Source organism: Babylonia areolata, chromosome 2, assembly GCF_041734735.1.
Source record: "Babylonia areolata isolate BAREFJ2019XMU chromosome 2, ASM4173473v1, whole genome shotgun sequence".
NCBI lineage: Eukaryota > Metazoa > Mollusca > Gastropoda > Neogastropoda > Buccinidae > Babylonia > Babylonia areolata.
Window position 1 is genome coordinate 58,298,232 of NC_134877.1, and position 27,500 is coordinate 58,325,731.

The 27,500-nt window shown below is 44.3% G+C and overlaps 1 protein-coding gene across 1 annotated transcript in view; it reads right to left on the reverse strand.

Moving 5' to 3' along the window:
• LOC143279527 (calcitonin gene-related peptide type 1 receptor-like) overlaps window positions 1–27,500 on the reverse strand; it is a 369,139-nt gene that overhangs the window by 61,162 nt on the left and 280,477 nt on the right. The window contains exons 4-7 of the mRNA XM_076583591.1: window positions 18,532–18,629; window positions 11,628–11,737; window positions 10,620–10,746; window positions 7,079–7,232 (exon numbers count right to left, since the gene is read on the reverse strand). Coding sequence (XP_076439706.1) covers window positions 7,079–7,232; window positions 10,620–10,746; window positions 11,628–11,737; window positions 18,532–18,629 — 489 coding nt within the window. The remainder of the gene's footprint in view (window positions 1–7,078; window positions 7,233–10,619; window positions 10,747–11,627; window positions 11,738–18,531; window positions 18,630–27,500) is intronic.

Consider the following 27,500-nt stretch of genomic DNA (forward strand, 5'->3'; position numbering starts at 1 on the left):
CTGTCTGTCTGTCTGTCTATCTATCTGTCTACACACACACACACGCTATAATTATATCTGCATCTCTCTCTTTCCCTACACACACACACACACACACACACACACACACACGTGTGTGTGTGTGTAGATATATCGATAGGTATTGTGTGTGTCTATATATAGATAAGTATATATCCCCAAAACAACACCGTGCATATTTCCCCCGTTTTGTTTTGGTTTTTTCCCCATTTAGACCCCGTTTTCTATGTTTGTATGTTCCTTCCTTTCTTTCTTTTTTCTGAGTTATTCCTCTCTCTCTCTCTCTTTTTCTTCCTTTATTTCACACAAACGCGTGCGCGCGCGCACACACACATACACACTCTCTCCGCCCACCCCACTCCATCCCCGGCCCCCCTCACATCTTTCTCTCTTCCCTGATACACATCCACGCCCACACACACTCGCTCGCTTTCTATTTCTCCCATTTTTTCTCCCCCTCCCCCCCCCCTCCCTCCTCTCATCTCCCACGGATCCAACCCCTTCCCTCTTCACCACAGGACACATCCACAGCTTTTCTTCTAATTCAGCAGACTCAGCCACAACCATTGTACCCACTGACGTCTCTCTGTCCACCCTTTTTCACGCATTACTCTCTTCTCCCCCTTTCTCCTCTCCATCCTATAATCCTATCCCTACCCCTAAATCTTCAACAGAACGCTCAGAGAGAGAGAGAGAGAGAGAGAGAGGGGAGAAGACAGAGAGAGAGAGAGAAGAATGAATGAATGAAATGAAAGAATGAATGCATGAAATCAACGTTTTACTGCATACAAGCCACAGGTGTCGTTGCATTAGGATACTTTGAATTGGGTGTGTTCACAGCAACATTCCGCAAGTGTGAGAAGGTGTGTGTATGAGAGAGTGAAAGAGATTAGAGAGAGAGAGAGAGAGAGAGAGAGAGAGAGAGATGAAGAAAGAGAGCAAGAGAGAGAGAGGGGGAGGAAAGAGAGGTAAAAAGAAATCAAGAGAGAGAGAGAGAGAGAGAAGTGAAGGAGAGATTCGGAGAGAGAGATAGAGAGCGGGACAGAGAGAGATAGAGAGGAAAAGAGACAGAGACAGATGCAGACAGAGAGGCGATAAAGAGAGACAGACAGACGGAGAGAGAGAAAGAGAGAGAGAGAGAGAAGTGAAGGAGAGATTCGGAGAGAGAGATAGAGAGCGGGACAGAGAGAGATAGAGAGGAAAAGAGACAGAGACAGATGCAGACAGAGGCGATAAAGAGAGACAGACAGACAGAGAGAGAGAGAGAGAGAGAGAGAGAGAGAGACAGAGAGAGAGACAGAGAGAGAGACAGAGAGAGAGAGGCGATAAAGAGAGAGAGACAGACGGAGAGAGAGACAGAGAGACAGAGAGAGAGAGACAGAGAGACAGAGAGAGAGAGAAGGGGGAGGATGAGGGGTGGTCACAAAGGGGACTGATTCCACACCGGATCAATGCTGTGATCTATCTTCCCTTCCTGAGAAGCGATGTTTTGCTCGAGCTTCCCACTGGCCGGATTCTACACCATCCCTGAACTAGATTTAAGGGTTTAGTCTGCGTGCGAAGGCAGTTCATTCCTATGTTAGAACGAACAACAGCAAAACACACAGACAGACAGACAGACAGACAAAACAACACACCACCAATTACAACAACAACAACAACAAAAAAGGGACCTCCGTTTTTCAAGCGTCTGGGTTATGCGTGCCAGTGGGCTACAGAGAAATGGCTCAGTACCTCTCGATATTCGTCTGTGTTTGTTCGTCTGTCTGTCCTTGTATTCCTCTTCTTCCTCCTCCTCCTATTATTCTCCATTCCCCTCCTCTTCCTCTTCTTTTTCTTATCATCATTATTATTATCACTGTTGTTCCTCCTCCTCCTCTTCTTCTTTTTCTTATCATCATTATTATTATTATTATCATCACTGTTGTTCCCCTCCTCCTCCTCTTCTTTTTCTTATCATCATTATTATTATCACTGTTGTTCCTCCTCCTCCTCTTTCTCTTCTTTTTCTTATCATTATTATCACTGTTGTCCCTCCTCCTCCTCTTCGTTTTCTTATCATCATCATTATTATCACTGTTGTTCCCCTCCTCCTCTTTCTCTTCTTTTTCTTATCATCATTATTATTATCACTGTTGTTCCCCCTCCTCCTCTTCTTCTTTTTCTTATCATCATTATTATTATCACTGTTGTTCCTCCCCCCCCTCCCCCTCCTCTTCTTTTTCTTATCATCATTATTATTATCACTGTTGTTCCCCTCCTCCTCCTCTTTCTCATCTTTTTCTTATCATCATTATTATTATCACTGTTGTTCGCCCTCCTCCTCCTCTTCTTCTTTTTCTTATCATCATTATTATTATCACTGTTGTTCCCCTCCTCCTCCTCCTCTTCTTATCATCATTATCATTATCACTGTTGTTCGCCCTCCTCCTCCTCCTCTTCTTTTTCTTATCATCATTATTATTATCACTGTTGTTCCCCTCCTCCTCCTCTTTCTCTTCTTTTTCTTATCATCATTATTATTATCACTGTTGTTCGCCCTCCTCCTCCTCATCTTTTTCTTATCATCATTATTATTATCACTGTTGTTCCCCCTCCTCCTCCTCTTCTTTTTCTTATCATCATTATTATTATCACTGTTGTTCCCCCTCCTCCTCCTCTTCTTTTTCTTATCATCATTATTATTATCACTGTTGTTCCTCCTCCTCCTCCTCTTCTTTTTCTTATCATCATTATTATTATCACTGTTGTTCCTCCTCCTCCTCCTCTTCTTTTTCTTATCATCATTATTATTATCACTGTTGTTCGCCCTCCTCCTCCTCCTCTTCTTTTTCTTATCATCATTATTATTATTACTGTTGTTCACCCTCCTCCTCTTCTTTTTCTTATCATCATTATTATTATCATCACTGTTGTTCCCCCTCCTCCTCTTCTTTTTTTTCTTATCATCATTATTATTATTATCACTGTTGTTCCCCCTCCTCCTCCTCCTCTTCTTTTTCTTATCATCATTATTATCACTGTTGTTCCCCCTCCTCTTCTTTTTCTTATCATCATTATTATTATCATTGTTGTTCCTCTCCTCCTCCTCCTCTTTTTCTTATCATCATTATTATTATCACTGTTGTTCCCCCTCCTCCTCCTCTTTCTCTTCTTTTTCTTATCATCATTATTATTATCACTGTTGTCCCCCCTCCTCCTCCTCTTCTTTTTCTTATCATCATTATTATTATCACTGTTGTTCCTCTCCTCCTCTTCTTTTTCTTATCATCATTATTATCATCACTGTTGTTCCCCCTCCTCCTCCTCTTCTTTTTCTTATCATCATTATTATTATCACTGTTGTTCCCCCTCCTCCTCCTCTTCTTCTTTTTCTTATCATCAATATCACTGTTGTTCGCCCTCCTCCTCCTCCTCTTCTTTTTCTTATCATCATTATTATTATCACTGTTGTCCCCGCTCCTCCTCCTCTTCTTTTTCTTATCATCATTATTATCATCACTGTTGTTCCCCCTCCTCCTCCTCCTCTTCTTCTTCTTTTTCTTATCATCATTATTATTATCACTGTTGTTCCCCCTCCTCCTCCTCTACTTTTTCTTATCATCATTATTATCATCACTGTTGTTCCCCCTCCTCCTCTTCTTCTTTTTCTTATCATCATTATTATTATTATTATAACTGTTGTTCCCCCTCCTCCTCCTCTTCTTTTTCTTATCATCATTATTATTATTATCACTGTTGTTCCCCCTCCTCCTCCTCTTCTTTTTCTTATCATCATTATTATTATTATCACTTGTGTTCCCCTCCTCCTCCTCTTTCTCTTCTTTTTCTTATCATCATTATTATTATCACTGTTGTTCGCCCTCCTACTCCTCATCTTTTTCTTATCATCATTATTATCATCACTGTTGTTCCCCCTCCTCTTCTTTTTCTTATCATCATTATTATTATCACTGTTGTTCCCCTCCTCCTCCTCTTTCTCTTCTTTTTCTTATCATCATTATTATTATCACTGTTGTTCGCCCTCCTCCTCCTCATCTTTTTCTTATCATCATTATTGTCATCACTGTTGTTCCCCCTCCTCTTCTTTTTCTTATCATCATTATCATTATCACTGTTGTTCCCCTCCTCCTCCTCTTTCTCTTCTTTTTCTTATCATCATTATTATTATCACTGTTGTTCCCCCTCCTCTTCTTTTTCTTATCATCATTATTATTATTATCACTGTTGTTCCCCCTCCTCCTCTTCTTCTTTTTCTTATCATCATTATTATTATCACTGTTGTTCCCCTCCTCCTCCTCTTTCTCTTCTTTTTCTTATCATCATTATTATTATCACTGTTGTTCCCCCTCCTCCTCCTCTTCTTTTTCTTATCATCATTATTATCATCACTGTTGTTCCCCTCCTCCTCCTCATCTTTTTCTTATCATCATTATTATCATCACTTTTGTTCCCCCTCCTCATCTTTTTCTTATGATCATCATTATTATCACTGTTGTTCCCCTTTCTCCTCCTCTTCTTTTTCTTATCATCATTATCATTATCACTGTTGTTCCCACTCCTCCTCCTCTTCTTTTTCTCATCATCATTATTATTATTATCACTGTTGTTCCCCCTCCTCCTCCTCTTCTTTTTCTTATCATCATTATTATTATCACTGTTGTTCCCCTCCTCTTTCTCTTCTTTTTCTTATCATCATTATTATTATCACTGTTGTTCCCCCTCCTCCTCCTCTTCTTTTTCTTATCATCATTATTATTATTATCACTGTTGTTCCCCCTCCTCCTCCTCTTCTTTTTCTTATCATCATTATTATTATCACTGTTGTTCCCCTCCTCCTCCTCTTTCTCTTCTTTTTCTTATCATCATTATTATTATCACTGTTGTTCGCCCTCCTCCTCCTCATCTTTTTCTTATCATCATTATTATTATCACTGTTGTTCCCCCTCCTCTTCTTTTTCTTATCATCATTATTATTATCACTGTTGTTCCCCCTCCTCCTCCTCCTCTTCTTTTTCTTATCATCATTATTATTATCACTGTTGTTCCCCCTCCTCTTCTCTTTATCATCATCATTATTATCACTGTTGTTCCCCCTCCTCCTCCTCTTCTTTTTCTTATCATCATTATTATTATCACTGTTGTTCCCCCTCCTCCTCCTCTTCTTTTTCTTATCATCATTATTATTATCACTGTTGTTCCCCTTTCTCCTCCTCTTCTTTTTCTTATCATCATTATTATCATCACTGTTGTCCGCCCTCCTCCTCCTCTTCTTTTTCTTATCATCATTATTATCATTATCGCTGCCACTCCTCCTCTTCCAACTCTTCCCTTTCTTCTTCTTAAAAAAAAAAATCATCATCATTATAATTATCACTGCTACTCTTCATCTTCCTTTTCTTGTTCTTTTTCTTATCATCATCATTATAATTATCACTGCTACTCTTCATCTTCCTTTTCTTGTTCTTTTTCTTATCATCATTATAATTATCACTGCTACTCCTCCTCCTCCTCTCCCTTTTCTTGTTGTTTTTCTTATCATCATTATGATTATCACTTCTCCTCCTCCTCCTCTCCCTTTTCTTGTTCTTTTTCTTATCATCATGATGATTATCACTGGTTCTCCTCCTCCTCTTCATCTTCCTTTTCTTGTTCTTTTTCTTATCGTCGTTATAATTATCACTGTTCCTCCTCCCCCTTCTCCTGCTTTCCCTTCTCATCTTCCCCCTTCCTCGTCTTCTGTTTCTTATGATTACTCCTCCTCCTCTTCATCTATTTCTTATCGTTATCATTATCACTTCTGCTCCCCCCCCCTCCTCATACTACTACTACTACGACTACTACTGCCGCCACCACCACCACCACCACCATCATCATCATCATCATAACCATCACCATCACCACTATGATCATCACCCTTCTCCTCCTCCTCCTCCTCCTCATCGTGACAGTCACAACATGACAGACATCGCGCGACGTTACGCTACTACTACTACTACTACCACTACCACGACGACGACGACGACGACGACGACGACGACTACGACTACTAGGACTACTATGACGAGTACTACTACTACCACAACCACCACAATTTGCACCACCCTCATCACCATCACCACTATCATCACTCCCCCTTCTCCTCCTCCTCCTCCTCATCATCATGACCACCATCGAAGTCACAGTCACAACATGACACCACCATCACCACCATCACCCTCAACCTCACTCCCCTTCTCCTCTTCCTCCTCCTCTTCATCATCAACATCATGACCACCATCGAAGTCACAATCCAATATGACAGACGCCGCGCCAATAGCGCTACTTTACTACTACTACTACTACTACTACTACAGTAACAATAACAACAACAACATGAACAACAACAACAACTACAACGGCAACAACAACAAATACTACTACTACTTACTACAACGACGATGGCTACTACTACAAACAACAACAAACCAACGAACAACAACAACTACTACTGCTACAACAGCAACAACAACAAATACTACAACAACAACAATTACAACAGCCACAACGACAACAAATACTACTACTACTACTACTACAACAACGACGATGGCTACTACTTCAGTTTCAGTTTCAGTAGCTCAAGGAGGCGTCACTGCGTTCAGACAAATCCATATACGCTACACCACATCTACCAAGCAGATGCCTGACCAGCAGCGTAACCCAACGCGCTTAGTCAGGCCTTGTGAAAAAAAAGTGAATAAATAATAGATAAGCTTACATAAATAAATAAATAAATAAATAAATAATAATTATAATATAAAAAAGTATAATTATATTATATTATAATATAAAAAACTTCAACTTCTCTCTCTTATAATATAAAAAAAGGCTACTACTACAAACAACAACAAACCAACAAACAACAACAACAAACCACTTATATTATAATATAAAAAAAGGCTACTACTACAAACAACAACAAACCAACAAACAACAACAACAACAACAAACCAACAAACAACAACAACAACAAACCAACAAACAACAACAGCAGCACTGACGTGCCGCACTGACTGACCCCATCCGACGAACAGCAGGACCCTGATGAGCATCTTGCCGGTGCGGAAGGCGTGAGCCATGATGATGTGCAGGTACAGCCCCTCGCAGAACATCCAGGCGAAGTTGCACGTGGTGAAGTAGTTGGCCAGCACGTTCAGCACCTGGCACCACGCCTGTGGGTGTGTGGGTGGGTGGGTGAGTGGGTGAGTGTGTGGATGGGGTGGGGGTAGGGGGGCGGTTGGTGGGGGGGGGGGGGGGTGTTTGGGGGGGAGAGGGGTGGGAGAAGGGAAGGGTGGTAGGAAAGGGGGGTAGGGGGGTGGAGTGGGTGAGGGAGTGGGAGTTGGGGGGACGTTGGATGTGTGTGTGTGTGTGTGTGTGTGTGTGTGTGTGTGGGAGGGGGAGCAGGGGGCGTGGGGGTGGGGTGGGGTGGTGGTGGTGGAAGGAATTGAAGGGCACGAAAGGAGTAGGGGTAGGGGTGGGGTGGTGTGGATGGGGGTCGTGGGTGGGGCGGAAGGAAAGGAAGATATAGACATAAGGAAAATGTCATAAATGGTTATTGATGATGGTCAGTAATGATGACTGATAATCAGAACGATAATAAAGATAATAACTACGATAATATTAGTTAACGATATTATTACTACTGCTAATAATCATGAAAAATTTAACGCCATCACCACCACCAACATGAAAATGCTACTGCTACTACTACTCCTACTACTGATAATGAAATTCATCAACACCAACACCAATACCACCACCACAACCACCAACAAGAACAACAGCACCACCATCGCATCCACCACCACAGTCAAACAATACTATTACAAATAACTAATAATTCGTACTGCTACTACTACCACCACCAATACTAGTACTGCTACTACTTCTACCACCACTACTACTAAAATCTAACAGAAGAAGAAGAAGAAGAAGAAGAAGAAGAAGAAGAAGAAGAAGAAGAAGAAGAAGAAGAAGAAGAAGAAGAAGAAGAAGATGATGATAATGATGACAGAAACGAAATGAATGCACACTTGTAGAAGGTGTTTGCAAGAAAACTTAATGAATTACCAGGAGAATGTTCTGATTATCGTTTTGGTTAGGACAGGCACACACGAAGCAAAGCAAGGAAGCACACACACACACACACACACACACACACACACACACACACACACACACACACACACACACACACACACACAGACTCTCTCACACTCACATACGTGCGCACGCGTGCGCATCCATATACACGCATTCACGTTCTCTCCCTCTCTCTCACTCTCTCTTAGAAAGTAAACCAACCAACCAAACCCAAAGTGCCATACCTACACTTTTATCATATGAAATCCCCTTCAGCCACTCAGCCTCAAACCGTCTCCCCGCCTCTCGTACGTGTACCTTCCTGTCTCCCCTCCCCTCCACCCCCCAACAACCCCACCCCCCAAAAAACAACAACAACAAACAAACAAACACACACAAAAAAAAACCCACGAAAAACAACAAAACCAAAAAAGCTACCACAACAACGAACAAACAGAAAACCCCAATAACAATAACAAAAATACACACAATGCACCCTTCTATCTTCCCCCCCCCACCCCGGACACACACACACACACACACACACACACACACACACACACACACACACACACTCACGCGGAGTGATAGCCTAGAGGAAACGCGTCCGCTTAGGAAACGAAAGAATCTGAGCGCGCTGGTTCGAATCATGGCTCAGCCGCCGATATTTTCTCACCCTCCACTAGATCTTGAGTGGTGGTCTGGACGCTAGTCATTCGGATGAGACGATAAACCGAGGTCCCGTGTGCAGCATGCACTTCGCGCACTTAAAAGAACCCACGGCAACAAAAGAGTTGTTCCTGGCAAAATTATGTAGAAAAATCCACTTCGATACGAAAATCAAATAAAACTGCACGCAAGAAAAAAAAAAAGAAAAAAAAGAAAAAGAAAAAAAGGGTGGCGCTGTCGTGTAGTGACGCGCTCTCCCTGGGGAAAGCAGCCCTAATTTCACACCGAAAAGTCTGTTGTGATAAAAAGAAATACAAATACAAATATAAACACACACACACACACACACACACGCACACACACATAAAGAAAAAGAAAAAAAAACACAGCAAAAACAACAAAATACCACCCCACCCTCCGCCCCCTACCCACCCATCCACCACCACCACCCACATACATAGATCCAGTACCCCACCCTCTGCACTCCCTAGCCACCCATCCATCACCACCACCACCCACACACACATATACACCCAGTACTCCACCCTCTGGCCCCCTATCCTCCCATCCACCATACAACCACCACCACCCACACACACATAGATCCAGTACCCCACCCTCTGCCCCCCTACCCACCACCACCACCACCCCCACCCACATACACCTAGTACCCCACCCTCTACACTCCCTAGCCACCCATCCACCACCACCACCACCCACACACATACATCCAGTATCCCACCCTCTGCACCCCTACCTTCCGATCCACCACCCCCACCCCCACCCAGTACCCCACCCTCTACACTCCCTAGCCATCCATCCACCACCACCACCACCCACCCACACATATACACCCAGTACTCCACCCTCTGCCCCACTATCCTCCCATCCACCATACAACCACCACCACCCACACACACATACATCCAGTACCCCACCCTCTGCCCCCCTACCCACCGATCCACCACCACCACCCACACACACATACATGCCGTACCCCACCCTCTTCCCCCCTACCCACCGATCCACCACCACCACCACCACCACCCACACACACATACATCCCGTACCCCACTCTCTTCCCCCCTACCCTCCCATCCACCACCACCACCACCACCCACCCATATACACCCAGTACCCTACCCTCTGCACCTCCTATCCGCCGATTCACCACCACCACCCACACACACATACATCCAGTACCCAACCCTCTGCCCCCCTACCATCCTATCCACCACCACCACCACCCCCACCCACATGCACCCAGTACCCCACCCTCTGCACTCCCTAGCCACCCATCCACCACCACCACCACCCACACACACACATGCACCCAGTACCCCACCCTCTGCACTCCCTAGCCACCCATCCACCACCACCACCACCCACACACACACATGCACCCAGTACCCCACCCTCTGCACTCCCTAGCCACCCATCCACCACCACCACCACCACCACCCACACACACATATACACCCAATACTCCACCCTCTGCACTCCCTATCCTCCGATCCACCACCACCACCACCACCACCCACACACACATACATACATCCAGTACCCCACCCTCTGCCCGCCTACCCTCCGATCCACCACCACCACCACCACCCACCCATATACACCCAGTACCCTACCCTCTGCACCTCCTATCCGCCGATTCACCACCACCACCCACACACACATACACCCAGTATCCCTCCCTCTGCCCCACTACCCTCCTATCCACCACCACCACCACCACGCCCACACGCATACACCCAGTACCCCCAACCCCCTATCCTCTCCCCACCCACCCACCCACCCACCGGGTTGTTGACCAGCACCATGCCGTCGAGAGCGGCCAGCAGATAGAAGAGGATCCACGTCACCCCGGTCAGCACGTACGACACGAACAGGTTCTTGTGCACCGTGATGCGCTCACACCGCAACTGCCTGCACACACACACACACACACACACACACACACACACACACACACACACACACAGACACGGACACACACACAGACACGGACACTCACACACACACACATACACACACACGGACACACACACACACACATACACACACACAAAGACACGGACACACACACACAGACACACACAGACACAGACATAGACACACAGACACATACACACAGACACAGACACACACACACGAAATGTAAAAAAAGCAGTCGTTGCTTAGTCAGTCACCATTTTGAAATAAACATTTTTTGACTTTGAAATAAAAATTTTGACTTTAACACACACACACACACACACACACACACACACACACACACACACATACATACATACATACATACATACATACATACATATAGCCCAGGTTGTTTTGATTATCTAGTTCTCATTAAAATAGTTTTTTTTAAATTTTTTTTTTAGTTCTCAACTTAACTTCTTTAGGATACTTATTCATCTGCTTCATCCCTAATCCTCCTCATGGTCACTCTTCTCGTTTTTATTATCATTCTCACTGCTATCATTAATAAGGATAATTTTCTTTTAGATATAATTATAGCGCGCGTAACAAAGAGAGCAGTAAGTTCTTTACAAAATCATTAAGACTATCAAAAGATACGTGTATGCAAACACACACATACGTACACACAGCACATCAATCCAGACTCGCATACATCCACCCACTCACCAAAATTCCCTCCGCCCCCTAACATCACCCCCCCCCTCCATTCCTCACAGACTACCCCCTCCCCCCACCCCAAACAACAACAACAACAACAAAACCAATAACCCCCCCCCCCCCCACACAAACACACACACAAAAACAAAAAAATAAAAAAAACCACCAACCGGAAGGCGAAGAAGATAACAAGGGAGATAAGCAGCATGACGATGGATAGGGAGTAGCCGGCGATGAACACGTAGATGGGGATCATGTGGTTGGTGCTCTCCAGGTCCTCCTAACGTCAGACACAAGGCAATACACCGAGGTCAGTATCAGTATCAGTATCAGTAGCTCAAGGAGGCGTCACTGCGTTCGGTCAAATCCATATACGCTGCACCACATCTGCCAAGCAGATGCCTGACCAGCAGCGTGACCCAACGCGCTTAGTCAGGCCTTGAAAAAAGAAAGCCTTCCTGCATCTGTCTTTGCTTACCAGTTTCTGTCTGTCTGTCTGCCTTCCTGCATCTGTCTTTGTTCTTGCTTACCTGTCTGTCTGTCTTCCTGCATCTGTCTTTGTCCTTGCTTACCTGTCTTCCTGCATCTGTCTTTGTCCTCGCTTACCTGTCTGCCTTCCTGCATCTGTCTTTGTCCTTGCTTACCTGTCTGTCTGCCTTCCTGCATCTGTCTTTGTCCTTGCTTACCTGTCTGTCTGCCTTCCTGCATCTGTCTTTGTCCTTGCTTACCTGTCTGTCTTCCTGCATCTGTCTTTGTCCTTGCTTACCTGTCTGTCTGCCTTCCTGCATCTGTCTTTGTCCTTGCTTACCTGTCTGTCTGCCTTCCTGCATCTGTCTTTGTCCTTGCTTACCTGTCTTCCTGCATCTGTCTTTGTCCTCGCTTACCTGTCTGCCTTCCTGCATCTGTCTTTGTCCTTGCTTACCTGTCTGTCTGCCTTCCTGCATCTGTCTTTGTCCTTGCTTACCTGTCTGTCTGCCTTCCTGCATCTGTCTTTGTCCTTGCTTACCTGTCTGTCTGCCTTCCTGCATCTGTCTTTGTCTTTGCTTACCTGTCTGTCTGTCTGTCCGTACGTCTGTCTTTAACTCAATGTCTCTCGCATTTGTTTTTTTTTTTTTTCTTTGTCTGCCTACCTGCCTTCCTGTATCTGTCTTTGTCTTTGCTTACCTGTCTGTCTGTCCGTCTTTAACTGTCTCTCGTGTTGCTTTTTTGTTTGTTTTGTTTTTATTAAAAAAAAAAAAAGTTTGACTTTTGTTTTACCTCTGTGTGTTGAGGGTGTTTGTGTTTGTGTGTGTGTGTGTGTGTGTGTGTGTGTGTGTGTGTGTGTGTGAGAGAGAGAGAGAGAGAGAGAGAGAGAGAGAGAGAGAGAGAGAGAGAGAGAGAGTGTGTGTGTGTTTGCCATCCTGCCCGCCTGTCCGTCTCTCTCTGTCTGCTTGTCTATCTGTCACTCTCTCTCTCTCCCCCCCTTTTTTTTTTTTGATTTTGAATTTTCCTTTCGTCCAGGGGCTGGCTGTAAAAAACAAGCAAACGAACTAAAAAGGCATCTATGCTTATTCCATTTCCCTCATTAAACAAATCTCAGTTTGTTCATTCTCTCTCATTATAGAAGAGAGAGAGAGAGAGAGAGAGAGAGAGAGAGAGAGAGAGAACACATTTTATTCCTTAAGGCGGGGATATATATATATAGAGAGAGAGAGACAGAGAGAGAGAGAGAGAGAGAGAGACAGAGACACAGAGAGAGAGAGAACACATTTTATTCCTTAAGGCGGGGAGAGAGAGAGAGAGAGAGAGAGAGAGAGAGAGAGAGAGAGAGAGAGAGAGAGAGAGAGAGAGAGAGAGGCAGAGACAGAAACAGAGACACAGAAGGAGACCTAGAGAGACAAAGACAGACAAAAAACAACAACAAAAAAACAAAAAACAAAAAAAACAACAACAACACAGACACAGACACAAACACAGACACAAACACACACACAAACACACACACGGAGACAGACGGATACATTGACAGAGAGATACAGAGACAGTCTAACAGAAAAAAAAATGACATTCCTCATGAAAAAGCATGCCTATCCCTTTATTTGTAAAGCGAAAACAAGGAAAAGTAACGTCCAACCTTCCCAATGACCCCCCTCCCCACCACCCTCCCCAAAAACCATACCTCTGGCACAACACTCCCCCCCCCACCCTCCCCCACTCGCCAAACCCCATCATTTCGCATGCTGAAGACCAAATAGCACGCTCCTGTTCGAAACCTTTTATCATCTTGAATGCTTTGACGATCATGATTTGCCCAAAGACGGCCCAATATTAGTCACCTTCAAGAAAATCTAATTGGAAGGAGGGAGATGAAAAGAGCGAGGGGGGGGGGGAAGAAGGAGGAAGAGAGAGCGGATGAGAGAGAGAGAGAGAGAGAGAGAGAGAGAGGGGGGGGGGGGAGAAAGAGATAGAAGGAGAGAGAATGATAAAGTTTGTTGCATATATCTGTTATGCATGTGTGTATGTGTATGTGTGAATGTGTGTCTGCATGTTTTACATTTATATGTTTATTTATCATCATTATTGTTATTATTATTATTATTATCATTATTGTTATCTTTTTTTTCCCCAAGGCCTGACTAAGCGCGTTGGATTACGTTGCTGTCATGCATCTGCCTGGCAGATGTGGTGTAGCGTATATGGATTTGTCCGAACGCAGTGACGCCTCCTTGAGCTACAGAAACTGATAATGACCACACACACAGACACACACAACAGACACACACAGAGACACACACACACACGCACGCATAAAGATACGAAGCGGCAGAAAGATATTCAGACATAAGAGACACACATCACACCGTCTTGACAAGAGACAGCCACAGACATAGACCCAGAACCATAGAGAGGAGAACGACTGGAAACAGACCCAGAAAAACGGGAAAAACGAAGTGTGATCTCCCTTAACTCACTCAGTACGGCCAGTCCTCTCTTCTCCTCTACACAGACCCCTCGGATGTCCAGTGGGTGTCTGAATGACCTAACCTTTAGCTTCCGTCGTCAGAACTGTGGTATTCTTTGTCAACATTCACCTCTTCAGTATAAGTGCGTTCCGCTTGCAATATTTTGATTATTTTGATGATGGTAATTGGGATGAAACGCTGTTAACGTCGTCTCTTTCGCCGTTCGTATGGAGAGAGCTCTGTGAGCGATGCATAAAGAAGACCTGTGTCCAAATCACCTTGTAGTCAACAGGTACTATGATAGTCCGTCGTGTTCGACAATGACCATCAGAACAGCAGAAGTAGGAACTGCTGTCCCGACTATCTTGGGCTAGAATTTGATTATACTGGAGAGTGTCTTGCCAAAGTTTCATCCCCACTCTTTCGGCCAAGAGGGTTTTTAGGACAGTCAGCGTTGGGATGGTTCCCAAAGGCCAACTAGGCCCCAAGGCTGCAGCACTAAGAGCCAGTGCAATTTTGCCTCCTAGTTTGAGAGTCATAGTCCTTCACAAAGTTATTATAATAAACCAATTAAAAGAAGAACAACAATTGCTCACCACCAGATTCCTCCAGTGAAAAACGACAGTATTCACTGAAAATGAAGGGAGTGTTTTGATGCTCATCACCACGCTTCAAAAATGCTATTCTGTGATGTAACCTCCTTCCCAACTCCTCTCCTCATTAACCACCCCCACCCCCACCCGACCCCCACCCCTGTCAGCCACGTCATCTCTCTCTTCCCGTCCTCTCTTCAACCGAAATTAACTAGCTCTCGCTGCTTTATTTATTTATTTATTTTTCTGTCCTCTTCTTGAGTTCCAGTTTCATTAAAATCGCATTAACGCGAATTTGTTGACGCGAGAAAATGTGTTCATGGGGAAAGAGAGAGAGAAAATAAAAGTGAAACTGGATGCACAGAACTTATGCTTTTAAAGTTTTGAGAGAGGACAAGAGACAGAGAAGAGAGAGTGAGGGGGGTGGGGGGGGAGGAGGGGGGGGGAGACAGAGGCAGGGGGAGACAGAGGCAGGGAGAGACAGTGGGGTAAGGAGAAAGAGAAAGAAAGATATTTAGACAGAAATACACACACACACACACGCGCGCGCGCGCACACACACACTCACACGATACAGCACAACACAACACAGTACAATAGTGAGTGATAAGAAACTCTAGGGAAATCTGGACAGTACAAGGTCGTCAGAGAAGCCCCCACCCCCACCCTCAGTTAAGTGTTTCGGCCCTTTACTCCTTACACTCTTAAAGAGTATAGGACAACATAAAACAACACAGTACAACCTAACATAACACAACACAACACAGTGAAACACAACATTACATAACACAGTACAACACAACAAAGCACAACGCAACACAGCACAGCACAACGTTACACAACACAGCACAACACAACCCAGTAAAACACAACGTTACACATTACAGTACAGCATAACACAGCACAACACAACACAGTACAACACAACACAACACAACCCAGGGAGGAGGGGGGGAGGGGGGGGGACAGAGGCAGGGAGAGACGGTGGGGTAAGGAGAAAGAGAAAGAAAGATATTTAGAGAGAAATACACACACACACACACACACGCGCGCGCGCGCGCACACACTCACACGATACAGCACAGCACAACACAGTACAATAGTGAGTGATAAGAAACTCGAGGGAAATCTGGACAGTACAAGGTCGTCAGAGAAGCCCCCACCCCCACCTCCACCCTCAGTTAAGTGTTTCGGCCCTTTACTCCTTACACTCTTAAGAGTATAGGACAACATAAAACAACACAGTACAACCTAACATAACACAACATAACACAGTACAACACAACAAAGCACAACGCAACACAGCACAGCACAACGTTACACAACACAGCACAACACAACCCAGTAAAACACAACGTTACACATTACAGTACAGCATAACACAGCACAACACAACACAGTACAACACAACACAACACAACCCAGTAAAACACAACGTTACACAACACAGTACAACACAACACAGCACAAAACAAAGTACAGTACAACACAGCACAACACATCACAAAACAACACAGTACAGCACAACCCAGTAAAACACAACGTGACACAACAGAGTGCAACACAACACAGTACAGCACAACGAAACACAGTACAGCACAACGAAACACAGTACAGCACAACACACCACACAGTACAGCATAACACAGCGAAACACAGTACAACACAACGAAACACAGTACAGCACAGCACAGCACAGTACAGCACAACGAAACACAGCACAGCACAACACACAGTACAGCACAACACAACACAGTACAGCACAACGCAACACAGTACAGCACAACGAAACACAGTACAGCACAACGAAACACAGTACAGCACAACACAACACACAGTACAGCACAACACAACACAGTACAGCACAACGCAACACAGTACAGCACAACACACAGTACAGCACAACACAACACACAGTACAGAACAACGAAACGCAGTACAGCACAACGAAACACAGTACAGCACAACATGACACACAGTACAGCACAACATGACACACAGTACAGCACAACGAAACACAGTATAACACAACACAGTACAGCAGAACACAACACACAGTACAGCACAACGAAACACAGTACAGCACAACGAAACATAGTACAGCACAACATGACACACAGTACAGCACAACGAAACACAGTACAGCACAACGAAACACAGTACAGCACAACACAATACACAGTACAGCACAACACAACACAGTACAGCACAACATAACACACAGAACAGCAAACGAAACACAGTACAGCACAACACAGCACAACACACAGTACAGCACAACACACAGTACAGCACAACACACAGCACAACACAACACAAGTACAACACAGCGAAACACAGTACAACACAACACACAGTACAACACAGCGAAACACAGTACAACACAACACACAGTACAACACAGCGAAACACAGTACAACACAACACATAGTACAACACAGCGAAACACAGTACAACACAACACATAGTACAACACAGCGAAACACAGTACAACACAACACAGTACAACACAACACAACACACAGTACAGCACAACGAAACAGTACAGCACAACGAAACACAGTACAGCACAACACAACACAATGAAACACAGTACAACACAACGAAACACAGTACAGCACAACACAAAACACAGTACAGCACAACAAAACACAGTACAGCACAACGAAACAGAGTACAACACAACACAACACACAGTACAGCACAACACACAGTACAGCACATCACAGTACAACATAACGAAGTACAGTACAACACAACGAAACACAGTACAGCACAACAGAACACAGTACAACACAACGAAACACAGTACAGCACAACACAGTACAGCACAACAGAACACAGTACAACACAACGAAACACAGTACAACACAACGAAACACAGTACAGCACAACACAACACAGTACAACACAACACACAGTACAACACAACGAAACACAGTACAACACAACGAAACACAGTACAGCACAACACAACACACAGTACAGCACAACGAAACACAGTACAGCACAACACAACACACAGTACAGCACAACGCAACACAGTACAGCACAACACAACACAGTACAACACAACGAAACACAGTACAACACAACAAAACACAGTACAGCACAACAAAACACAGTACAACACAATGAAACACAGTACAGCACAACAAAACACAGTACAACACAATGATACACAGCACAACACAACACACAGTACAGCACAACACACAGTACAGCACAACGAAACACAGTACAGCACAACAAAACACAGTACAACACAATGAAACACAGCACAACACAAAACACAGTACAGCACAACAAAACACAGTACAGCACAACAAAACACAGTACAGCACAACACACAGTACAGCACAACACACAGTACAGCACATCACAGTACAACATAACGAAGTACAGTACAACACAACGAAACACAGTACAGCACAACGAAACACAGCACAACACAACACACAGTACAGCACAACGAAACACAGTACAACACAACGAAACACATTACAGCACGTGCATCCAAGTCTGACCCTGTCCCTCACCTCGCTGTGGGTGCAGGCAGTGTAGTTGCTGTACGGAAGCTTGGTGGACGGCGAGATGAACCACGTCCCGTTTGCCTCGCATTTCCTCGTCGCCGCAGCTAAAAAAACAAAAAAAACAACAAACAAAAACGAACAATAAACGAATTGAATAATAAACGAAACGGAGTATGGCTGCCTACATGGCAGGGATAAAAACGGTCATACATGTAAAAGCCCACTCGTGCGCACACGAGTGAACGTGGGAGTTGCAGCTCACGAACGAAGAAGAAGAAGAAGAAGAAGAAGAAGCAGTAGCAGAAGAAGCAGTAGCAGAAGAAAGAGAAGAAGAAAGGAATGGTAATGTTATTGACCTCTCGAGACACGGTTGTATGGCTGCCTACGTGGCGAGATAAAAAGGCAAAAAACGACCAAACTTGTATAGACCCACTCGCAGATCTATACGAATCGATGTGGGAGTTGTAGCCCAAGAACAAAGAGAAGGAGGAGAAGGAGGAGGAGGAGGACGACGACGACGAAGACGAAGAAGAAGAAGAGAAGAAGAACCAGGAGGAGGAGGAGGAGGAGGAGGAGGAGGAGAGGAGGAGGAGGAGGAGGAGAAGGAGGAGGAGGAGAAGATTGACTGATTGATTGAATCCCATAATGGGTAAAGAATTAGGCACAGTAAAGGCCTTTTTACAAATTATGTCCATTTGACGACGCAAGACATAAGAATAAATACAATAAAATAAAACGATAAAAACGACAGATGAAAAGAGTAACGAAGAAGAAGACGAAGAAGACTGATAAAATCTTTAATGGGTAAAGAATTAGGCACAGTAAAGGCCTTTTTACAATTCTGCCCATTTAACTACGCAAAACATACCAAAAAAAAACAACAAAACAACAACAAAAAAAAAACCCCAACCCCAAACAAAACAACCCCCACCCCCCAAAAAAACAACAACAAAGAAACAAAAAAACCCAAAACCAAAGAACAAAACAAAACAACAACAAAAAACAACTAACAAACAACAAGAACAACAAAAAACAACGGATGAAAACAGTAACAAAGAAGAAGACGAAGAAGAAGGTGGAGGATGAGGAGAATGAGGAGGAGAAGGAGAAGGTTATCTGTAGTCCTGGCGACCTCAAGTGTCTTTAAAAACAGAGGAGTATTCATACTACGCCATGACTCAAACTAAGAATATCAATAATAAAAAGACACTGAAACAAAATGTAATTCAACCAAGAAAAAAAAAAACATAATTCAAAACCCTGTTGAAAATAAAGGTCAGAGTCTCGTTGTGTGGAGTGGTGAAAGCAGAATTATTTATATTTTTTCAGAGAAAGAGAGAAAGCGAGATCGAGAGCGAGCGAGCGAGCGAGAGAGAGAGAGAGAGAGAGGAAACGGCAGTTATACAGACAGACAGATGAACACCATGCAAACATAGAGGATGAAGTCATTACAAAGGCCATTGCTCCTTGTGAAGGATAGAATGCAAAAATAAGCATGGCACCTGCAAAAAAACAAGAGAGGCAAGGCCTTCAAGACTCACTTGTGGCAAATTAAGTCCCTTAGCATTAATTGCAGAGTAATTTCCCTTTTTTTACTATCTGCACCAAAACGTTTGCAAAATAAATAAAACTTCCATGCTTTGCAAGAGAAGTTCCTGTTTGAACAAAAAATGATATTAATGACTGCTCTTGTTGTGTCAGAATATCAGATCAAAGTGCCAAGTTTAGAGAATACAAAAAATATAAATATAACAGTAAATGCAGTTTGCATATAATTAGACTTCTTTTTTTAAATTTTTTTGTGCCCATCCCAGAGGTGCAATATTGTTTTAAACAAGATGACTGGAAAGAACTGAATTTTTCCTATTTTTATGCCTAATTTGGTGTCAACTGAAAGTATTTGCAGAGAAAATGTCAATGTTAAAGTTTACCACGGGACACACGGACACACACACACACAGAGACAACCGAACACCGGGTTAAAACATAGACTCACTTTGTTTACACAAGCGAGACAAAAAAGACGAATTATGAAGTTGTAACAGATGGGCATTGTAATGCTTTCTGCACGCACGAAGACAAAATATTTTGACAACACTTCCATTAAATGGCGCGAGACGTGTGTGTATGTATAAAGTACATGCGCGTGTAGGATTTCTGTCTTTCTTTCTTTTTCTTTTTTTTCAATGAGTGCGCGCGCACATGTCTGGGCGACAGTGCGCATGTGCGCGCGTGTATCCATGCGTGTGATTTTAATAAGAACAACATTCCAAGGCGGGTTTGGCTGACCCCATTATCAGCTTCCGCTTGGTTGGTGCATTTATCTTTTTCTATTTGTCTTGAACAGCGGAGAGAGAGAGAGAGAGACAGAGAGAGACAGAGACACAGAGAGAGAGAGACAGAGACACAGAGACAGACAGACAGAGGGAAAGAGAGAGCGAGATCGAGAGAGAGAGAGAGAGAGAGAGGGAGTGCTTTATTCATTGGGACATGGCCCCTCACTAAAGGTTAAGAGAACAAATACCATTACAAAATAATCAAAAACAAAAAGAAATTTCAACAAAATATCACCAGAAACAACAGTTCATGACATACTTCGAGGGGGAGGGAGAGACGCAGAGAGAGAGAGAGAGAGAGAGAGAGAGAGAATCAAATGTTTGAATATTCATTGAAGAAAGTTGCAGGGACAAAAAACAACAAAACGTATGTGTATAAACAAGTAAAAGACACATAGGTAGATATAGAGAAACAAAGAGACAGAGACAGCGACATAGCGAGAGATTCAGAGAGACCGACAGAGAGAGAGAGAGAGAGAGAGAGAGAGAGAGGGACAGAGGGAGAGAGAGTGAGTGTATGTGTGTGTGTGTGAGTGAGTGAGTGAGTGAGTGTGTGTGTGTGTGTGTGTGTGTGTGTGTGTGTGTGTGTGTGTGTGTGTGAGAGAGAGAGAGAGAGAGAGAGAGAGAGAGAGAGAGAGAGAAACATACATACATAAATACAGACAGACAGATACAGCAACACATACACAACACAGAGTGGATGTTTAAAAGGGACAGGGTTAATTAATCAGCGTGCCGACCTCTTTGGCTCGGGGTCCATGAGGACGGGCCGGGTGACCAACATTACACATCACTTCAGTGGAAAATATGGATGTTGACCTGCTGCGGGTTCATTTGTGTCTTTCGCGCGCGCGTGTGTATGTGTATGTGTGCGCGCGTGCCCGTTTGTGTATGAGGGCTCTAAGGAGTACAGAGTTGAATGGTGAGCGTAAATGTGCGTGTACATGCGTTCGCATGTGCGTTTGTGTGAATGCACGCGCGCATGTGTGCGCGTATGTGTGTATTGTGTACGTGCGTGCAATACCCTTGTGTTGCTGTTGCTGGGACGCAATATGCGTGCTTGTGCAATGTTGAGGAAGTGTTCGTTATGAACCGGTGTAACTTGAAACGTGGCAGCGTGTTCGGACCGTGTGTGTTGGACTGTGAATGTAACGTCTTTGCCGTTTCACGTGTCCCCCCTTTTTTTTTTGATCAGCAAACGTGTTTACATTTTCTCTTTCAAAAGTAACGAAGTATTCCTGTAGTTTGTATCTTGTTCGTTCACTTCGGAAGACACTCACATACTGTGACCAACTGGTGTCAACAAGTCCCTGTGAAGTTCATGCACCGACGCCCTACGAACCCCTATCAGAACAGGCATGCACTAACTTTACTACTACCGAACACCACGCAAGTGACTAGACAGCAGTGCAGGATCTTTCTTTGATGTGTGACCTCATGGCGGTCCTGTCACGGATAGGTAGGTGCCTGCGGACTGTTAACTAAAGCGGATGCAGAGGACAAGCTCGTTTGTAAGGCTGTATATGGGGGGCGGCGAGGGGGGGAGGGAGGGTGAGCGATTTGGGGGCGGAAGGGTGGGGGGCGTGGGGGGTGGGGGCAATGCCACTGAAACGGGGCAGCTCAAACGAAACTAATACAGGATTCAGTGTCGTTGCGGGGTCTTTTCTAGTGCGTGACCTCAAGGAGGAGTTCCGACAGTAACAGCCTCCTGACTATGTGCTACATGCATGCACCGACAGTTTTTAGAAAGAACGTACTGTAAGTGTGGGTTGTGTACTGCCGAGCTGGTTCGGAGAGCAGTGATTCAGAGATGGGAGTGAGGAAATAGAAAAACAACAACCCAAAACAACGTGTTGCTGGTGTATTCCTATACACCAACGTTCTTTCTTCCCTTCTGCAGTCTTTTCACAACAGACACACACACACACACACACGTATATATATATATATATATATATATATATATATATATATATGTGTGTGTGTGTGTGTGTGTGTGTGTGTGCAGACAGAGACAGAAAAAGAGACACAGAGGAGAGAAATGGGAGAGGCAGACACAGACAGACAGAAAATCTGCAACGCAACGAAAAAAAAAGAAGAAGAAAAAAAGCCAACGTGGAGTTATTTCAACTGGTGGTGGGTGGTGGTGATGCCAATTTTGAGGTGCAACGAACTGGAATCACGAGATAAACAAAACAAACAACAAAAAAATCCCAGCTGCTTGAAGGTTTTGAAAGGAATGATTGATGGGTTTGCATACCCAGCACACATGTCACTGCTCTAAATTATCAATGCATAACAGAAATTAACTCTTTCCATACGAACGGCGAAAGAGATGACGTTAACAGCGTTTCACCCCAATTACCATCATCAAAGCATTGCAAGCGGAAGGCTCTTATACTGAAGATGTGAATGTTGACAAAGAATACCACAATTATGACGACGGAAGCTAAAGGTTGGGTCATTCAGACACCCCCTGGACATCCGAGGGGTCTGTGTAGAGGAGAAGAGAGGACTGGCCGTACTGAGTGTGTAAAAAAAATGACCTTCAGAAAATAGAACGTTTCTACCCGTTCCATTTTCTCCACTCGTGGCAAATTGGTTTTCCACATGTGCATCAAATAACAGCTGAAGAGATTAATGTATTGTGCATTCATTACTTTATCACTTTCCTTTTTGAAAAGGGATATTCGTTTTATTCGTCTGCCCCCTGCCCCCTCGCCCCCACCCCCTCTCTCTTTCTATCTCTCTTCTAAATATGGGTATCATTTGTTCTTACTCTCTAGAAAATACGCACAGAATTATATAAAAGAAAAAAAGAAGAAAAAAAGAACATGGATGTGATGATGGAGAGAACAACTTTTTGTGTGTTTACCTCTCAGTGTGAAGTGACTTCATATTCTCAGTGAACAGGAAATAAACAAAAACAGAAACACATAAAAAAGAATTGGCCAAACCGTTTTGATGAAACGTTCAATCTTTTTTTCTTCTTCTGCAGTCGTACTTGTATCTGACTATCGTTTTCACATATAAAAAGAATTAGCCATACCGCTTTGATGAAACGTTCAATCGATATTTTTTCTACAATCATCTTGCATCTATCTGACAATATTTTTCAGTAAATAACAAATTCTACAAAGACGATATTACTGCTTCTTCCACTGGGAGAGCGTCGATACACTACAGCGCCACCCATTTTTTGTATTTTTTCCTGCGTGCAGTTTTTGTTTTTCCAATCGAAGTGGATTTTTCTACAGAATTTTGCCAGGAACAACCCTTTTGTTGCCGTGGGTTCTTTTACGTGCACTAAGTGCATTCTGCACACGGGACCTCAGTTTATCCGAATGACTAGTGTCCAGTCCACCACTCAGTGAGAGATTTGAACCAGCGCTCTCAGATTTGTATTTGTATTTCTTTTTTATCACAACAGATTTCTCTGTGAAATTCGGGCTGCTCTCCCCAGGGAGAGCGCCTCGCTATACTACAGCGCCAGCCTTTTTTGTAATTTTTCCTGCGTGCAGTTTTTTTATATCTGTTTTTCTTATCGAAGTGGATTTTTCTACAGAATTTTGCCAGGGACAACACTTTTGTTGCCGTAGGTTCTTTTACGTGCGCTAAGTGCATTCTGCATACGGGACCTCGGTTTATCCGAATGACTAGTGTCCAGACCACCACTCTGTGTAGTGGAGAGGGAGAAAATATCGGCGGCTGAGCCGTGATTTGAACCAGCGCTCTCAGATTCTCTCGCATCCTAGGCAGACGCGTTACCTCTTGGCCATCACTCCACTCAAATTGCTGCTACTATTTCAACAAAGGACAACAATACTTCTGGAAGCTATAATGAAAAATACCATTGTGTAAAATCTGCCTTCATCTGCACAGACGAAACGCACACATGATTTCATACACAGACATCCACGGAATTTATAAACCCAGGGTAAACCTACAGGGATTCACGCCAATCATGTATGTCAACATGAGTTATTTCCTATTTCGGAGTGAAAGAGAAAGAGAGACAGAGAAAGAGACAGACAGAGAGGGGGATGAGAGAGAGAGAGAGAGAATGAGGGAGAGAGTGAGTGGGTGAGTGAGAAAGAGAGACAGAGATAAAGACAGACAGACAGACACACAGAGAGAGAGAGAGAGAGAGAGAGAGAGAGAGAGAGAGAGAGAGAGACAGGCAAGGACAAAGACGGAGAGGAACAGAAACAGACACACAGAGACAGAGACAACGTATCCAGAGTAATCAGCGTGATGGCAGGAGATACAGGGAGATAGGGTGGACGAAACGGAGTGGATGACACAGGGACATACGGACAGAGAGACAAGAAGAAAGAGACAGTACAGGGAAAGGGACATGGGGAACAGAAAGACAGACTTTGGCCCAAAAGCAAAGAATAGAGTGGAAAACATGATTACAGAACATAACTTAACAGATGTTTGGCGAGAAAATAACCCACAGCTTAAGCGTTTTACATGGAGAAGAAGCTCACCTATAAAACAAAGTAGACTTGATTTTTTTCTTATATCAGAAGATATTTTGTATAATTTTGAAGACACAGATATTATACCAGGGTATAGAACAAACCACTCAATGATTATTTTGAAACTAAAATTTGGTAAAAAAATAAAACGTAATACATTTTGGAAATTTAACTGTAGTTTACTCAGAGATAAGCAGTTTATAGATGAAATTAATAAACTAATAGATGAAATTATATGCGAATATTCTACAGAACAGTACGATACGGAGACCCTTCACAAAATTTCGTCTATGAACATTGAATTAATAGTCTCAGATAAAGTATTATTGGACATACGGACAGAGAGACAAGAAGAGAGAGAGAGAGAGACAGGGAAAGGGACATGGGGAACAGACAGACAGACACTGGCACACAGGGAGAAACAAGAAACACAGACAGTACCAGGGAGACAGACAGACAGAGGCAGAAGCAGTGAGACAGACAGAGACAGAAGCAGTGAGACAGACAGAGACAGAACCAGTGAGACAGACAGAGACAGAACCAGTGAGACAGACAGAGACAGAAGCAGTGAGACAGAGACAGAAGCAGTGAGACAGACAGAGACAGAAGCAGTGAGACAGAGGTAGAACCAGTGAGACAGACAGAGGCAGAAGCAGTGAGACAGACAGAGACAGAACCAGTGAGACAGACAGAGGCAGAAGCAGTGAGACAGACAGAAACAGAACCAGTGAGACAGAGGTAGAACCAGTGAGACAGACAGAGGCAGAAGCAGTGAGACAGACAGAGACAGAACCAGTGAGACAGACAGAGGCAGAACCAGTGAGACAGAGACAGAAGCAGTGAGACAGACAGAGACAGAACCAGTGAGACAGACAGAGGCAGAAGCAGTGAGACAGAGGCAGAAGCAGTGAGACAGACAGAGGTAGAACCAGTGAGACAGACAGAGACAGAACCAGTGAGACAGACAGAGACAGAACCAGTGAGACAGACAGAGACAGAACCAGTGAAACAGAGACAGAACCAGTGAGACAGACAGAGACAGAACCAGGGAGACAGACAGAGACGGAACCAGTGAGCCAGAGACAGAAGCAGTGAGACAGACAGAGACAGAACCAGTGAGACAGACAGAGACAGAACCAGTGAGACACAGATAGAACCAGTGAGACAGACAGAGACAGAACCAGTGAGACAGAGGCAGAAGCAGTAAGACAGACAGAGGCAGAACCAGTGAGACAGACAGAGGCAGAACCAGTGAGACAGACAGAGACAGAACCCGTGAGACAGACAGAGGCAGAAGCAGTGAGACAGACAGAGGCAGAACCAGTGAGACAGACAGAGACAGAACCAGTGAGACAGACAGAGGCAGAAGCAGTGAGACAGACAGAGGCAGAACCAGTGAGACAGACAGAGGCAGAAGCAGTGAGACAGACAGAGGCAGAACCAGTGAGACAGACAGAGGCAGAACCAGTGAGACAGACACAGGCAGAACCAGTGAGACAGACAGAAACAGAACCAGTGAGACAGACACAGATAGAACCAGTGAGACAGAGACAGAACCCGTGAGACAGACAGAGGCAGAAGCAGTGAGACAGACAGAGGCAGAACCAGTGAGACAGACAGAGGCAGAAGCAGTGAGACAGAGGCAGAACCAGTGAGACAGAGACAGAACCAGTGAGACAGACAGAGACAGAACCAGTGAGACAGACAGAGGCAGAACCAGTGAGACAGACAGAGGCAGAAGCAGTGAGACAGACAGAGGCAGAACCAGTGAGACAGACAGAGGCAGAACCAGTGAGTCAGACAGAGGCAGAAGCAGTGAAACAGACAGAGGCAGAACCAGTGAGACAGACAGAGGCAGAACCAGTGAGACAGACAGAGGCAGAAGCAGTGAGACAGACAGAGGCAGAACCAGTGAGACAGACAGAGACAGAACCAGTGAGACAGACAGAGGCAGAAGCAGTGAGACAGACAGAGGCAGAACCAGTGAGACAGACAGTGGCAGAACCAGTGAGACAGAGGCAGTACCAGTGAGACAGACAGAGGCAGAAGCAGTGAGACAGACAGAGACGGAACCAGTGAGACAGACAGAAACAGAACCAGTGAAACAGAGACAGAACAAGTGAGACAGACAGAGGCAGAACAAGTGAGACAGACA